Source organism: Scylla paramamosain, chromosome 38, assembly GCF_035594125.1.
Source record: "Scylla paramamosain isolate STU-SP2022 chromosome 38, ASM3559412v1, whole genome shotgun sequence".
NCBI lineage: Eukaryota > Metazoa > Arthropoda > Malacostraca > Decapoda > Portunidae > Scylla > Scylla paramamosain.
Genome location: NC_087188.1, coordinates 15,326,760 through 15,342,237, shown reverse-complemented (window position 1 = coordinate 15,342,237; position 15,478 = coordinate 15,326,760). Strand labels below are relative to the sequence as shown.

General features: G+C 40.0%; 1 protein-coding gene across 9 annotated transcripts in view; it reads left to right on the top strand.

The window, feature by feature from the left end:
- The window catches only part of LOC135091880 (DNA-binding protein P3A2-like), a 23,121-nt gene extending 7,643 nt beyond the window's left edge, over positions 1 to 15,478 (top strand). For 3 of the 9 annotated variants that reach the window (XM_063989922.1, XM_063989927.1, XM_063989921.1), the window contains exons 6-13: positions 306 to 501; positions 742 to 854; positions 1,218 to 1,331; positions 1,917 to 2,072; positions 4,391 to 4,532; positions 4,803 to 5,044; positions 5,288 to 5,338; positions 5,893 to 15,478. In XM_063989922.1, coding sequence (XP_063845992.1) covers positions 306 to 501; positions 742 to 854; positions 1,218 to 1,331; positions 1,917 to 2,072; positions 4,391 to 4,532; positions 4,803 to 5,044; positions 5,288 to 5,338; positions 5,893 to 5,937 — 1,059 coding nt within the window. In that variant the 3' untranslated portion in view covers positions 5,938 to 15,478. The remainder of the gene's footprint in view (positions 1 to 305; positions 502 to 741; positions 855 to 1,217; positions 1,332 to 1,916; positions 2,073 to 4,390; positions 4,533 to 4,802; positions 5,045 to 5,287; positions 5,339 to 5,892) is intronic. The other 6 variants (XM_063989925.1, XM_063989924.1, XM_063989923.1 and 3 more) reach the window with 6 other exon arrangements.

Genomic DNA, 15,478 nt, shown 5'->3' with positions numbered 1-15,478 from the left:
AATCCTCATGTGTTTTGGTGCCAAGCCATTAGACTTGATAAGTTCCCATTTATTTCTCTACAGTCCTAATTGGCCTGTTAAATCCTTAGGAGTGCTTTGGCTCAGGTATTAGCTTGTTTGAGCAAGAGGAAGTTCTGGTGTGAAGCTTAGTTTACTATTAGTATTTTCTAGAATGAGTGCCCACTCTTATGGTCACCCAAGCTTGAATGAATATTGATCAGCACCTTGTAGGAAAGTTATATTAGCTGTGATAGGGTACCACTTTCAAAATTAAGGATAATAGCAGATGTACATCTTCCAACCAGATGAAGACGCTGAGACAGATGCTGATGACGGAGCTGGAGAATGCCTTGGCCCAGCAGGCACCCCCGCCCCCCCAGGATGACCCGTCTTTGCATGAACTGCCTCCGCTGATCATTGATGGCATCCCAACCCCGGTGGAGAAGATGACCCAGGCACAACTGAGAGCCTTCATCCCCCTCATGCTGAAGTACTCCACTGGTGGGTGTGGCTTGAACTCTTTAGTAGATGCTGGGCTGTTGATCTGTATACTTCTAGTGCCTTAGCTGTAAAGGAGTAATTTGTTAAACCCTGTGTGCTATGTATTGTGCATTTACGTGAAGGAAAGCATTAAGCACAGTGGGAATAAGTGATGCTACTTGACTTCAGACCACAGCTTCCCTCAATACACTTTCATTGTAGTACTCAGACTTTTAACCATAACCATAACTTTTATTGCAGGGAGAGGGAAGCCAGGCTGGGGTAAGGAGTCGACAAGACCCCCGTGGTGGCCAAAGGACGTCCCATGGGCCAATGTGAGGATGGACGCGCGATCTGAGGACCAGAAACACAAGGTGGGACTTGTTTCTTAGGGTCTTTTCCATTGGTGGGACTTATTTTGTGGGGATGTTTATGATTTTTCTTAGTCTTTTAGATTTTTGGTTGTGTAGTGCAGGTTGAGATGTCATGAATATTTAGTGTTGATTTATCATATGTTCTGTCTTAACTTTCTTTTAGTTCTTGGTTGTACAGTGCAGGTAGAAGTCCTTGATTCACAGTTTTCTTTTAGTTTTTGGTTGCTGAGATGGTGTGAATGTTTAGTGTTAGTTTATCCTGTTTTCTGTACCATGTCATGTCCCTGCCAATGGTCTTGAACCACAGCGCTGCATCAAATATTTAGTGACCCTGTTTTCTGTACTGTGTCGTGTCCCTGCCAGGTGTCGTGGACCACAGCGCTGCGTCAAATCGTCATCAACTGTTACAAGTTCCACGGGAGGGACGACCTCCTGCCAGTGTTCACGGAGGAGGATGACAAGAGTCAGGTGGGAGAGGTCTCTTAATCCCTTTTTTCTTCAGTGTTGTAAAAGATTTATTTCACTGTGATGCTTCTGCTTTTACTTTTATTTTCTAGCCATTTTGTGTACAGTAAGCTCTTGATTTACAAAATTTGTTTCAATTGAGTGGACATATGTGAATCTGTGAAATTTGCAATGGGTGGTACTGCAAATTTCATGTGTTTTGAAAGATTCCTGTTAAATTCATGACCTTTTAAGTTCACATATGTTCAGCTCACATGAATCAAGAATTTACTGTATGGTAGTGATGAATGTTGCTTGGCCATATCACACTGGTAACATTTTGATTCAATTATATAAGATTACAAACAGCTGAATAGAGAAAACACATTATAAGTTAGTGGTAATGAAACCCTAACATAATTCATTGTATTGTTTAGCAGTGGCTACAAAACCTCAACTCAATCATACAAGAAACCCTAATAATAAACATAGGAACACCATTGCATTGTTTGGCATTGGCTATATAAAATCACAACAGCAGAAAGAATAGACAAAACACATTACATTATTAGTTAGTGGTGATAAAATCCTAACGCATGCATTCGTCCATGTATTCAGCAGATCATTAGCCAGACGAACTCAGTGTACTCAGGACAAGTGGTGCAGACGATAAGTAACCCGGACGGAACTGTCTCCATCGTGCAGGTCGACCCAAGTAACCCCGTGATCCAGCTTCCTGACGGCACAACAGCACATGTCCAGGGAATAGCGACCGTGAGTGTTGTGGTGTTGTGTTGCTGGTGCTCTTGTGTTTAATGAGAAGGGTAAATCGTCAAAGGTTTTCTTGTTCCTTGTTTATGATCCATGTTTATTTCATATTGTGCTTTTGGAGATTGTTATTGATATTCTGTTAAAGCTTTTCTTAGTACTTATGATTTCTTCCTTATTTTATTTTGTGCTTTATTGGTCATTTTGAGTCATTTTATTTACAACTACAATTTTCAGTCATTTTATTTGAGACTAATTTCTTGGCACCTATTTTTTTTAATACTTGTTCATTGTTGCATTTATGATAGTTTTAGTTTCATCTTGTAATTTACAAATGGCTTTGGTGCTTTATTAATTTAACCCTTTAATACTTATTATTTTCTGGTGGTTTCTTTTCTGGTTGGTTGTATGTCTTGTGGTTCTTAACATACTATTTTCTCTCTCTCTCTCTCTCTCTCTCTCTCTCTCTCTCTCTCTCTCTCTCTCTCTCTCTCTCTCTCTCTCTCTCTCTCTCTCTCTCTCTCTCTCTCTCTCTCTCTCTCTCTCTCTCTCTCTCTCTCTCTCTCTCTCTCTCTCTCTCTCTCTCTCTCTCTTTTTTTTTTTTGCATCTAAATTACTTAACTGGTAGAATTCTTCTTTGTGTTTTAGAATTAGGACTGAGCTGTTTTCAGTGACCAACTAACTTTAGGTATACTGTTTAGCTAGGAGGAGGAGCTGGTAGTATTTGGTTTGGTGATGGGTGCTTTCTCTCTTTCTCTCTCTGTCCCTCTTGCAAGATAATTACAACACACACCAGGATACAGAAACGACAGGGTGGAAGTGGTTTGAGACAGGGAGGAGGTGCTGAGGTTGGTCAGGGAAAGATTTGAGATGATAGACTGAATAGTGAATAACATGTAGGTTCAGGGAAAAATTTGAGATGACAGATTGAATAGTGAATAACATGTAGGTTCTTGTTTATTTTTGCTGTTTAATATAGATGCCATCATAAGCTGTGGGAATAGTAGTATAGATTGTTCTTCCTTATTCATTATCTGGTGTTATAAGGAAAAGATTTGAGATGGAGATAGATTGAATAGTTAAACTGCTTATAGATTCTTGTGTTTTGTTGCTGTTCAATTTAGAAGCCATTATAAGCTGTGGGAATAGTGATATTGATTGCTCTTTCCTGTTCTAGTGTTATAATTTGCTGGCTTTTTGTTATTTTTTTGGTTTTGGTGTAATTTAAAAGTTATACACTATAATTCCGTTCAGATTACAATGGATTCCTGCATTTCTCCTGTTTGGAAAAGTATCAGAAAGAAAATTTAGTGAATGATGATTACAAAACATGCTCACCTTATTTAATCCAAAAAGAAATGTACTTGGAATATCAGTTTTTTATACACTTTGTACTAAACATCACATTAAGTATTTGACATGTCATAAAAGTGTATTGATGTTTATGATGTCCTTTTGCATGACACTTCAAGTTTGTTTTGATAACCCAGGGATGGAGCTTAGTGATTTTTTTTGGCCTAATTTGCTCTTTTGTGGTCATGTCCTCATCCATGCACTGTGATTCTCCCCTCAATGCTTTTTAAGTAACAGTTTGTCAGCATACGTCAAACATGAAACACTCAGGAGCTGCACTGTACCCTCACACAAGTTATGTTGGCTTTCATTTTGTTTTGATATAAAAGTGAGACACCAAAGCAAAAGTCATTTACTGTTTTATAATTTAGTGTGTTTAGGGAAATTTTTATATAATTGAAACTCAGCTATAGAAGTTTGTGGGCAGCTATGCTATGTTTAAACTCTTGGGGTGTAGTACGGTGGTCCACGAGACTGTCCCTTTCCACCAGGGGGCAACGGGGATACGAGTGTGAATGATGTGTCTGGGCTGCCCTGTGTGGGATTGCTGCCTTGGTATATAGATAGATGGACCTATTTACTACTACTACTACTACTACTACTATTACCATCCCTTTCCACCAGAGGCCAATGAAGCTAAGAATGTGAATGAGTGTGTGAGTGTGTGGTGCTTAGTCTGGGCCACCTTATGTGGAATTGCCAGCCTGCTATATGGATAGATAGATAGAAAGTCGGCATAGCATAAGCAAGACATTTGAAGTGCAAAGTGAATCTCTTGGAAAAACTATACCATCACACACACACACACACACACACACACACACACACACACACACACACACACACACACACACACACACACACACACACACACACACACACACACACACTTGCATGCTCTGTCTCCCCCTGGGTTGCCCTCCTTGACTAACGCAGGCACCTGGTAAGGGATGAGAATGTTGATTCCGCAGATTGCAACACAGAATGGAGAATCACTGGACGGAGAGAGTGGTGGCTCGGCCGGCTCCGTGGCCATCGACCTCAACCCGGTGTCGGAGGGAACGCTGGCGCACGAGGGGACCATTCTACTCACTGGGGAGGATGGGTCGCAGAGTGAGTGGGAATGATAGGGTGTTTTTCCTGTTGTTGGGGCCTTTTTCTTGTAATAAATTTTGTTTCCCTTTGCCAGAAGTCCTCTTGCATAGAAAAATGGATGTAATGAAGAAACAAACTGTCTGTAAATAGAGACAGGCTTTTAATCTTACAAAACATAGCATTTAAAAGTGTAGATTCACTTTCAATGTCCTATTCCCAATCCTCATTTCCAATTTCCAATTTTCAGTCAACCATTTTTCATTTCTCCATTTTTGCTCTCCTGCACAGTTCCAGTCAACGTGTCTGGGTCGTATCCAGTGTCCGGCATGATCACCGTGCCACTACCCGTGTACCAGACTGTGGTTGCCAACATTCAGGGACAGGATGGTCAGCCCCTGCAGGTGGTGACACCCCTGGTACAGGTCCCCAAGCTGGAGCCAGGGCTGGAGGGGGGGGTGGAGGTGTCCGCGGGCCTTAACGCTTCCCTCAATGCCTCTACTATCATTTCCTCAGGCCAGGCACAAGTACAGGTGAGCAGAAGGCACTGGAGTTTCATTGACTGCTCTTTTTATGTTATTTTCATGCTGTTATCTACCAATTTATTCATTTCTCATAATTTCAGAAATTTGTGAAAACTTTAAAATATTCACAAAACTGGAAGTCATGTATTTTGGATTTTTTTTGTTTGATTTCAACCCTTAATGAAAAGATTTAAGGCAGTGCACTGTATTGAATTTTCATTTATTTTTGCATGAATTTCTTTTCTGTTTCAGCCATTAAAGATCGTTAAGCCCAGGACTCTGAGTTCAGTTTCCTTCAAAGAAGTGAGTTTTGGTCATTTGATTGTCACTAACACACCTTATTTCTTATGCCCATTGTCACTAACACATCTTGGTTCTTGTGTGTGGTGATGGGCTTTACCTGTTAGGCTGAGGGTTGTATTCCTGTTATCTGTTACCCCCTTGTCTTCAAAATACTTACTCCTTAATATTCTTTTTTTCTTGTCCTTTCTGTTATTTGTTTATTCTTACCTTTTCTATCCCCAAAATTAGTATCATCTGGTTATTTTCCTTACTTCACTGGTCACATCTCCCAAGCACTATCTCCTTGGTGCTGTAATGCTTGGCAGGGCTTTATGCAGACTGTCCTTTCTGTGTGAGTGAGATTTCTGTATCGCTTATAACACATCTAACCTTCCAGGAACGAAAGAATCCAAGACTGACCCCGTGTAGTAAGTGATGAAGGGAAATTTAAGCTACTTCCATCATCTCACGTACTGAAGTGAAGTGCAAAAAAAAATAAAAAAAATTAACCTTTATATTTTTATCAGTCATACGTTGAAGTGCAGAAAATTAACCTTCAACTTCTCCCATTTCAGGATGATGACGACGACGGGAGTGTGGATATGGTAGACAAGGAATGATAAGGGTAGTTTGAGGTCGGTGGCAGTCTAACCCCCACCCACCTGCCTCCCTGCCCCCCCCCCCACTCCCTGTCAGCAGAGGGTAGGAAATGCACCAGCTACACCCTACCCTTGTACCCTCACCCACATTTGTCTTTCTTATCATCTCAGCTTATCACCAAAGACTAGGGGAGGACGTCATCATGTCTTATTTCTTTGTGTTTTTTGGTGTTTTTTTTACACTCTCCTGTTCTTCAGTTCCTTCAGTGCTCTAGGGACAGTCGGCATTGTGTCAAGCTAGTTATTTTCTCTGTGTTTATGATTGGCAATGCAGTCCTTATCCAAGAACGTCCTCACGGTGACCAGTCCCTCCCCTAGGGCCAGAATGGAACTGTACTGGGTCAGGATGTCTCTTAGAGGCCGCAGAATCGACTCTATTTTTATATGGAGGTGAAATAATGGTGTAATAGTGGTGAAATTCAAGTGTGTGTTGGGTGGATGTGTGTCTTTTTTTCCACTCCACTGTCTGGTTTGTTTTAATTTGTTTTAATGCGGCGTATGGTGACGTGCTCTTCCCGGTACGGTTCACATTCTGTCAGTTTTGTCGAGTGTAATATAATGAATGAAATGTCTGAAGGGAGAGTAGATTTGATACTTGCTTCTCCTTCTTGGAACAAAACAAAAATGATTGTGAAGTGTACATACGTTGATTCACAAGATGATGATATTGGCCCTTTGTTTTTTTAAGTTATGATTTCCTCCCCACCCTGTAGCCCCTTCCACCCAGAGTTATGAAACTGCTATGGCTAGGAGAGTCTGTATGGAGTAATTATTCATGTTCAGAGTAATATATTCAGTCAGGGTCAGGTTCCAGGAAAGAGGCAATAAAGTAGAAGAGTTTTGCGTGAACTCTACTGCGAACTTGTGCAATTACGTCTTCTGTTTTCTCCTTCATCAGCCTATTTTTAGTGTTAATTATTTATTGAAGACCTCACCTCACCTTTCATTTTTCTCTTCAAGCCTTCCTTCCTTCCTGTCCTGACTAATTTTAGATTATATGAAGTTAATGTAGTAAGCTTGGTCTGTGTCAACCAAACATTGTGTTAAGGAGAGCTGCTCTCTGTACCTCAGCAAGGATATGTGCAGTGGGGTTAGAAGTTGTCTAGCACGCACACACACACACACACACACACACACACACACACACACACACACACACACACACACACACACACACACACACACACACACACACACACACACACACACACACACACACACACACACACACACACAACTCAGGTTGTAAGGAGTTTCGCAAGGGAAGCTTCTTAGGGGATGCTGCTTCTGATGCTGTGTGTTGAGCTCCTGTGTGGCTGTCAGGTTACCAGTTGTGTTGCCTTGAAATGAAGGTGTTTGTTCCTGGAAGGTCTTAGTTGCTGTAATCAGATAAATGTTGATGTTCACTCACTCACTCATGTGCAAATCACTCGGCACTTTAGTGTGGTTGTTTGGGTCCTGCTTCAGATTGAGACACACACCTTACCAGCAGTGTGTTCTTGGCACCTCTTTGTTTTATGATGTGCTGGATGTGAAAGTCTCATCATATTGACTTAAGGAATGCCTTGAGACACATACATTACCAGCAGTGTGTTCTTGGCACCTCTTTGTCTTATGACGTGCTGGATGTGAGTCATTTTGACAGCAACGTTTCAGCATTTCCGTACCGTTGTCACTGCCATTCGGTCTTGTCAAGTTAGTGTTCCTTTGCTGGGGAAGGCAAGGCAAGGGAGTCACAGGTAGCATCTGAAAGTACTCCCTTTCTGCAGTGAGAATGTTACCAGTGTTCATCATAGCATTCCTTGCCTCCACTGCATCAGAAAGTTATCCATTGGTGTGTGGAAGAATGCTCCACTACTGCAGAAGAGGAAGGCAGTGGGAATGTTATCAATGCTCATCTCACATCACCACTACCACTGCTCTTTCTTCGCATTCCTTGCCTCCACAGCATCAGAAAATCATCCATGGGTGTGTGGAAGAGTGCTCTTGTTTGTTTGTGTGGAGACATAACCATAATGAATTGACCACCACTGCTGCCCACCTCTTGAACAGTGATGAGTGTCTTGACATTTCTGAGACATGATCACTCGTTGTCTTGTGAGTGAGAGTGGAGAGGAGTCTTGAGATGAGCCTGAACTGTGCATCTCATGTGAGTAGCCTTGTTCTTGTTGACTCTGTATATGATGTTATTCTCCTGATCCTCCTGTGTGTGTGTGCATTAGAATGGTAAAACTGGAGCACCAAACCTGCCAAACACAGATGCAGCCTATTAGTAAATGCAGACAGGGTGTGGCATCAGGCTTGGTAATGTTGCTTTTGTTGTTGTAGTCGCTGGGAGATGGTAATGCATAGTTACTTCCACCAGTTCTCCAACAGCTTAGACAGACCAAGGCTAGAGTGTGCATTCAACAGCTCAGTTAACACAAAGGGAAAGATAGAGTGTGTGGGAGGTAACTGTGTTTTGTTTTTCATGAAGCTAGACACAACTTGCAGTGAAGGAACTAATTTACTGGTTCCTTAGCAGACTGACTGGTAGTAGGAATCTGCAGTGGAAATTGTCTCAGTTCACAGGAAGTCAGATGGGAATCCTTGGTGGTTCAAATTTTTACTTGCATTTATTTATTCCGCTATAAATATATCAGTATTACTTGTTCGTACATATTTTCACGGTCTTTCAGTAATGTTATGTATTAAAAGGAAAAAGACACGTTTCTTTTTGTATTGTATAGTATTTCTGGACTAGGCAGGCAAGGAGTGTAAAGAACAACTTGACAAAAGGAGACTCATCTACAAAGACAAAGTGAATCTTGCATATCATTCATCACAAATTGAATGAAGAACCAGCTCCATTTAATACATTAGGAGAAAGGTACAATTTGACAGAATGGTTTAATGGAAGATGAGTTACCAATGTAGTGTGTGGGATGCAAGAGGCTATACAAAACTAAACCTTCGTACCAATGATAGCAAATATTATCAAATGGAGTGAGTTTTATTAAGATACATTACTTTTGATTGTTAGTTGTGTGAATGACCGAACTGATTAGTGTGTCATAATATGTAAGAGGTTGTTTCTTCTGCAATGGAGTTTTCGTGTCATTGTGTGTGGACATGACTAAAGTGTTATTGTCTGATCTGTGACACAACAGAGTGTGCACATGACATCTCTAAACTTTGGATATGAATAGGATGAGTGTTGGAAGAAAGCTTTATGATTACTGATATTTTGTTCTCATTATATCTTGTGATTTATGTCTTGGTGTCACCCTTTCTTGATTTCTCTTTTTCACACACTTCGAGTTTTCTCGTAAATTGTGACCAAATGATATATTCCCTAAGTTAATTTGCCGTAAGACTAAAAAGTTACCAAGGTTGCAGTTTATGAAATGATCCACTGTATATATGGTAATGATTTTCTCTGTGTGGACAACTGTGTGAACCGACAATCGCATGCCATGAATGAACTTATGGCAGATAGTCTTGCTATTGAGAGAGAGAGAGAAGGATCCCATCAGAAGTGGTGGTCAAGTGATTTTCTGTGATTGAGAAATAAGAAAGTACCAGCTGCTCTCATTAATATCGTCTGCCTTTGCTCTTTGCTCTCCATCTTCCTGCAATATCAGTGAATTCTGTACATTTTCTCTGATTTACACCCTGCAACATCACAGAATTGGCTAATTTTTTTCAATGATTTGAGGAATTTTCCCTAAAGGCACTTCAGAATCTCAATGTTTTTAAGTCACATTCTTCCTCATCATGGAAAGAACAGAGATGATCCGTGGACTTGAAGAGTGCGAGTCACTGTCCAGTCACTAAGTCTAGAACAAGCAATTATGGCTGTGATAATCTAACATAGTATTGTGCCAGTATAGAGCTGCTGGTCGGGTCTTTCCGGAGGCAGGCTGGAGAGATGCAGGTCCTCTAAGTACAGATGTCACCAGAAACCATTGGAAGCAGCACCTCCGCATCCCTTCATCCACCTCTCAATAGTAACATTGCTCTCTTCTAGCGAAAAATAGAAAATAATTTTGCACTAACAGGTGAAAGAAAAATCATTGTTACCAGACCAATTGTAAGACGTTTTGGATGCTCCCCATTTCTCCCTCTCTTTCTCCTTACGAGTGACGGGACCTCTGAGAACCCTGTGTGTTTACCGAGACATTGAGGTACTTGAGGGTGTCGTCCTCCTGTGTTTGGTGTTACTGTTGGAGTGTTCAGGGTTCGTTGTTGCCAAAGCTGTTAGGAAGCTCTCCCATAAAGAAAGATGTGTGTGTGAGCATAGGCACTTAGTTCTTGTTGGAGATATTTGTTGTCAGTAGCAGTAGGTTGTTTTTAGTGGGAGTGCCGTAGAGTTGGAAGTGTGTGGCCACTGATTATGTACAAGGTTTATCAGTTTGGATGCTTTAATTGCTTAGAAGTGTTGTTGCTTTGTATAGACAGCACTGATCATGTTATAGAAAACTTTATTTATTCATTTATTTATTTATTTATTTTTTTATTTATTTTTTATCATCCCTGAGGCAACTTGTAATAAGAAAAGTGGAAGAAAGAAATGTAGAAGTTTTCAGCAAAGTCTGATGTCAAATTTCAATACGTGATAGAATTTCTGTATGCCATTAGTTGCAGAGATTAATTTTCTTCGTTTAGGAAAGAATCTAGATATGTCAATATTTAAAAGCTTATACTGGAAATTACAGATGAAAAAAGATGTGAAATAGATAAAATACTTTCTTTGTCCTCTCCAGGGTGAAGCGGAGAGAGAGAGAGAGAGAGAGAGAGAGAGAGAGAGAGAGTTGGGGGGGAGTTGTGGAGAGAAGAGAAGAGTTGAAAAGCTGATGCTTCTACCAGTAATGACCATAAGCTAGTCGAGTGTTGGTATTGCAGGGGACAGGTGATGTGTGTGTGTAGCAGGGGTGAAGAGAGAGCCTTTCAGTGTATGTAGAATGAGTAGAAAGAGCAGAGGTAACCCAGCGTTAAGTCTTTCAAGTCTTTCACCATTAGAGTTGCAAACCGTTGCCAGAAGGCATCTTGTCACAGTGCATCTTGAATTGTGGCATGAGGGTTTTGTCTATTTGGTTCAGTTGATGATGGAATTGTGAGGCTAAGGTGTGTGGTGCCATCCAGGAACCTTTGTGTGTGTTGACCTCTTAGTTATGAGATATAGATCTGTAATAACAAACGGTGAAAGAATGAAGGAAGTAGAGTAAGATGTACGGAAGATTACCAAGACGAAGCAAAGAGAGAGTTATAAGAACATGACAGAGATTGGAACACAGGAAAGAATAGAGCGGAGAAATGATAAAAAGCAATAAAAAATAGAGTAATAAATAAAAACAATGTGGAATGAGGGGAATGCTCTTTTTCCACCCAGTAAAGAGAGAGAGGAGGTGTGACAGAGAGCGAGGGACTGGGGTGTGATTACAGGGAGTGTTACCTTTATTTATATCCTTGTGTGGTAATAAATAAAAACTATGGCAAGTGGAGGAGGTCTCAGTCCTGGTACAAGGTGCCAGATGTAGATATAAAGTAGTGAAACATAATGGTACAAAACAAGACATGTGGGAATCATAACCCTCTTGTCATCTTGTTATTATTATCATTATTATTATTATCATTATTATCACCATCATTATTAATTATCTCTTTATTAAAATCATTGCTATCACAACTTTCCTCTTTTTAATTTAGCATATTGATCATATTTTTATACACCGATAGAAGTAGACCATTCATTTGTCACGTCATTGGTCATCCATGCCTCAGCCCACCGCACCCTTCACTGCTTCATTGGCACCCCAAATGTGTCACCAAGAATCAAGAACTGCTGCGGTCGTGACAAAATTCCCTTAGTTGATATGCATGTAATGCAACATGTAATGGGACATTTTCTATATGATATCCCTTACAGAAATTTTGAGGAGCAAGTCAATTTCTCACTTAATTTCTGCTAATTTAAGATAGCCTTGATCTATATAATGCTGTTTCCCACAATTTTACCAATACAAGACGGCTATAATCTTCTATATAATGCCATCTGACTTATGAATAATGGCACTAAATTCTGTATTGCATTCAAAGTAAAGTCACACTGTGTGAAATGCAGGCAAACTTTAACACTCATAGGTTTTTCTATCACATTTGAAAAAATAGCACTATTTTCAAGACAACTTGTATCAGCAGGCCAAAGCAGCACATTTAGTGTTCCTTCAGTAGAGGAAAATGAACCGCCTCCTATCACACCCTGCCAGCAAGTCTGTTATTGGGTCTGAGTATTTATTTCCCCCTGCCAACGCTGCACATAATGCTTTAGATGCCTTCACATGAGAACCATCATTTCAGACACTCATTGAATCATTGTCAAACATTTCAAAAGCATTTACTTTCATTTCTTTCCTTTCCTGAGTCCTTGTTATGTGTGAGTTTTGTTTTATTAATTTTATCTTTCAGAGAAATATGTACAAACCAATGTTACTAGGGGTCGCATCCCGCCATGTTAAATATTAAGGTGTCATAAGCTGCTATACACATAGTAGTTCTCCGATCGGTAATGTTTCTCACTATATCAAAATTTTCTGAGTATAAATTCCGTGCTGTGTGAGATCGGAGGTAGAGTGTTATGTGTTAACAGTGTGTCGTCAGATGGTAGTTTAGTTAAGTAATGTAAAATGATGAAAAAAAAAAAAGAAAAAAACTTAATTTATAAACACTGTCCCTGCATAAATGACTTCTACAAGTGGTATTTCTTTATTGTTTCTTGATTGTTTTTGCCTGGTGCAGTGTTGACAGTTGTTCCTCACGGTGACTGGTCCCCCAGGCTCCTCTTAGTGGCCCAAACTGTGGTGAGAATGTGCATCCAACACTTGAAAAACAGGCCACACCTTAGCTAAGTGGCTTCTTGTGTGTAAAGGTTTTATTTCTGAGTGTTACCAATGATGTGAACCAGATTTTTGCTTCTAATGGAATTGTGTCTAATGTATTTGTCAGTGTATCAAATCTGAAAGTCCTGTTTTGATATATGTATATGTAAGTCTTGTTTTATTACTGAAACAAGATGCTAAGGTGGCAATTATATTATTTGTTCTGTATGTTAGGAATGAAAAAATACAGAAATGTTTTATTTTTATAAATTTATCAACATGCAAGTAAAATTATATTTCAAGAAATGGTTTTGCAAAGATTCATCCAGGAATTCACTTTAGTGTTTCTTTGACTGACAAAGTAATAATTAATGTTTAGGAGTTGAGACCTGTGTGTTTCCTTGGTGATGTTTAGCACACTAGACTCAGTGGATAGCACACATTGGTTGATTTTTTGTATTGTATCCAAATGTGACCTTCCTTCAATATACACTATTTAAATGATGCCTTCCTTCCCTCCCTTCACCCTCTTCCTTCCCCTCCACCCACTGTCAGGGAGAGAGAGAGGCAACAAGTGAGCTTTCATTGTGACTCAACCAAGACTGACTCAAGGTTCAGACTGACTTGACTGCAAAACACTTAACTCGCCACTGTCCTGAAAGTTGTGTTGGTTTTGGGACTCACCAGTGACTTCTGACTTCCTCGGGATGGCCTGGGGGACTTGCACTAGCGCGGGATTCTGAAAATGGCTTTAATTGTCGCAGGTGTTTTAATATAACATTCCTTGATATTTTTTTCCCTCTATCATTTCCTTTCATCCTCAGAGAAACAGTTCCATCTTCTTCTTCTTCCTCTTGTCTGTCACTTAAGTGCAGTGCAGTGAGTTGCTAGTTCACTCCTCAATTTTGTGTCGATTTCTATTTATTTTAACCTGGAAATGAAGCTAAGACTTGTGCATTTCATAATTCTTCTTGTGATTTGCAGAATAAAATATGGATGGGGAGCAGACACCATGAGCTGACAACTCACTGTTTACTTTTGGTTTGCTGCACGAAGGCAAGTGTAGTGTTAGCGTTAGTGGTTGTTATCTTGCAGCGATTAGGTTCCTCGCGTGTGTCGCCCCTGGGTTTGTGTTGGTAGTTGCGCCGCCGCCGCTGCCGCCGGTGCAGTAGGGTAGAGGGTAGCAGGCCAGAGAGTCTAGGGTAGTTACAAATTCATCTCGGTGCCAAACAAATCCCTTGTATTTAGGTTTGTGTCCTTTGTGCAACTTTTTTTTTTTCTTTATTTTTATTATTATCATTATTATCATTATTACATTACTGCTACTATTTCTACTACTACTACTACTACTACTACTACTACTACTACTACTACTACTACTACTACTACTACTACTACTACTACCACTACAACTACTACTACTACTACTACTACTGCTACTACTACTACTACTACTACTACTACTACTACTACTACTACTACATACATGTTTTCTTTGTATTTACAGCATGCCAGGAAATTTTTCTCAGACTAATTCAGTGTACAATGTTGTTGATACTTTTATGGCGAGCACAAATAGTGTATGTAGGCTTACGTCAGAGTATTTGTTATTACTATCTAAGGGACTACAGTAAGTGGGTGTTGAGTGGCCAATACCGATGCTCCTCCTCGCAGTTTTACAATATTGAATCTGAAAAAAGCTATCTAGAATTTTAAACTGCTTGAGATGTGAGGAGCTTGGAGGTTGTGAGCTTAAAAATTGACCTTGTGTATTTATCTAGCATATTTCTGAGATCTCCAGGCGGATAATGTTGCTCCCATTAACTTGTATAACCAGTGATGTGGGGCATTTTGAGCTATTTGATAGTTGAATGCTTCCCCAGCTCTGTTTTATATATTGCTTCAGATGGTTGACCAATAAGATATAACCCTACAAACGTTACCAGCTGATGAATATATACATAGGTGTTTGAGGCATTCACAAGCACCGTCAGTTGCCAAAATGCATTGATACTCATGTGCTTATTTTGTGAAACACTGGAGAATGTTGCCCTTGGGAAAAGTGGCACATTTAATGGTAGTCTTGGCTTCATGTAGCACCAATTAACAAGTAACCACAAAGTATGAGCAGTAATTTAAAGCCACTGCAAGGCACTAGCTTGTGATGAGCCCGTAAAAAGCAGGAGCATCAGTTTTGAGCCACCAGGAGAAGGCTGTGGTGAGGGGCGTGCAGCACCCAGCAATGCACACCCAGAGACAGAGAGAGTCTCCTGCCCAGCTCAAGACACTGTGTGGTTTCCTCTGTGTGTGAGTCTAAATGTTGCAGGTGTTATACTTTAGCAATGAAAAAAGGAGAAAAGAGTTGATAAAAGTGTATTCTTGCATCATTTATGTTGAATATTGTTCTTAGTGTCGCTGTGAAAAACTGGAAATACTACATGTTAGGAATGTCTTGAATATTCTGACTGTACTTAAAAAAAGAATATTTTTTAGCCACAATTGTGTTCCATAATTAAAAAAAAAAGGAACAAAAAAATATGAGAGAGCCATAGGCTGAGCTCATTAGAATAAACTGCAATGTATGGTGTCCTCTTTGTATATTTTGTGTAATTTATTGTCAAATGTACATAAAAAGATGATAGATG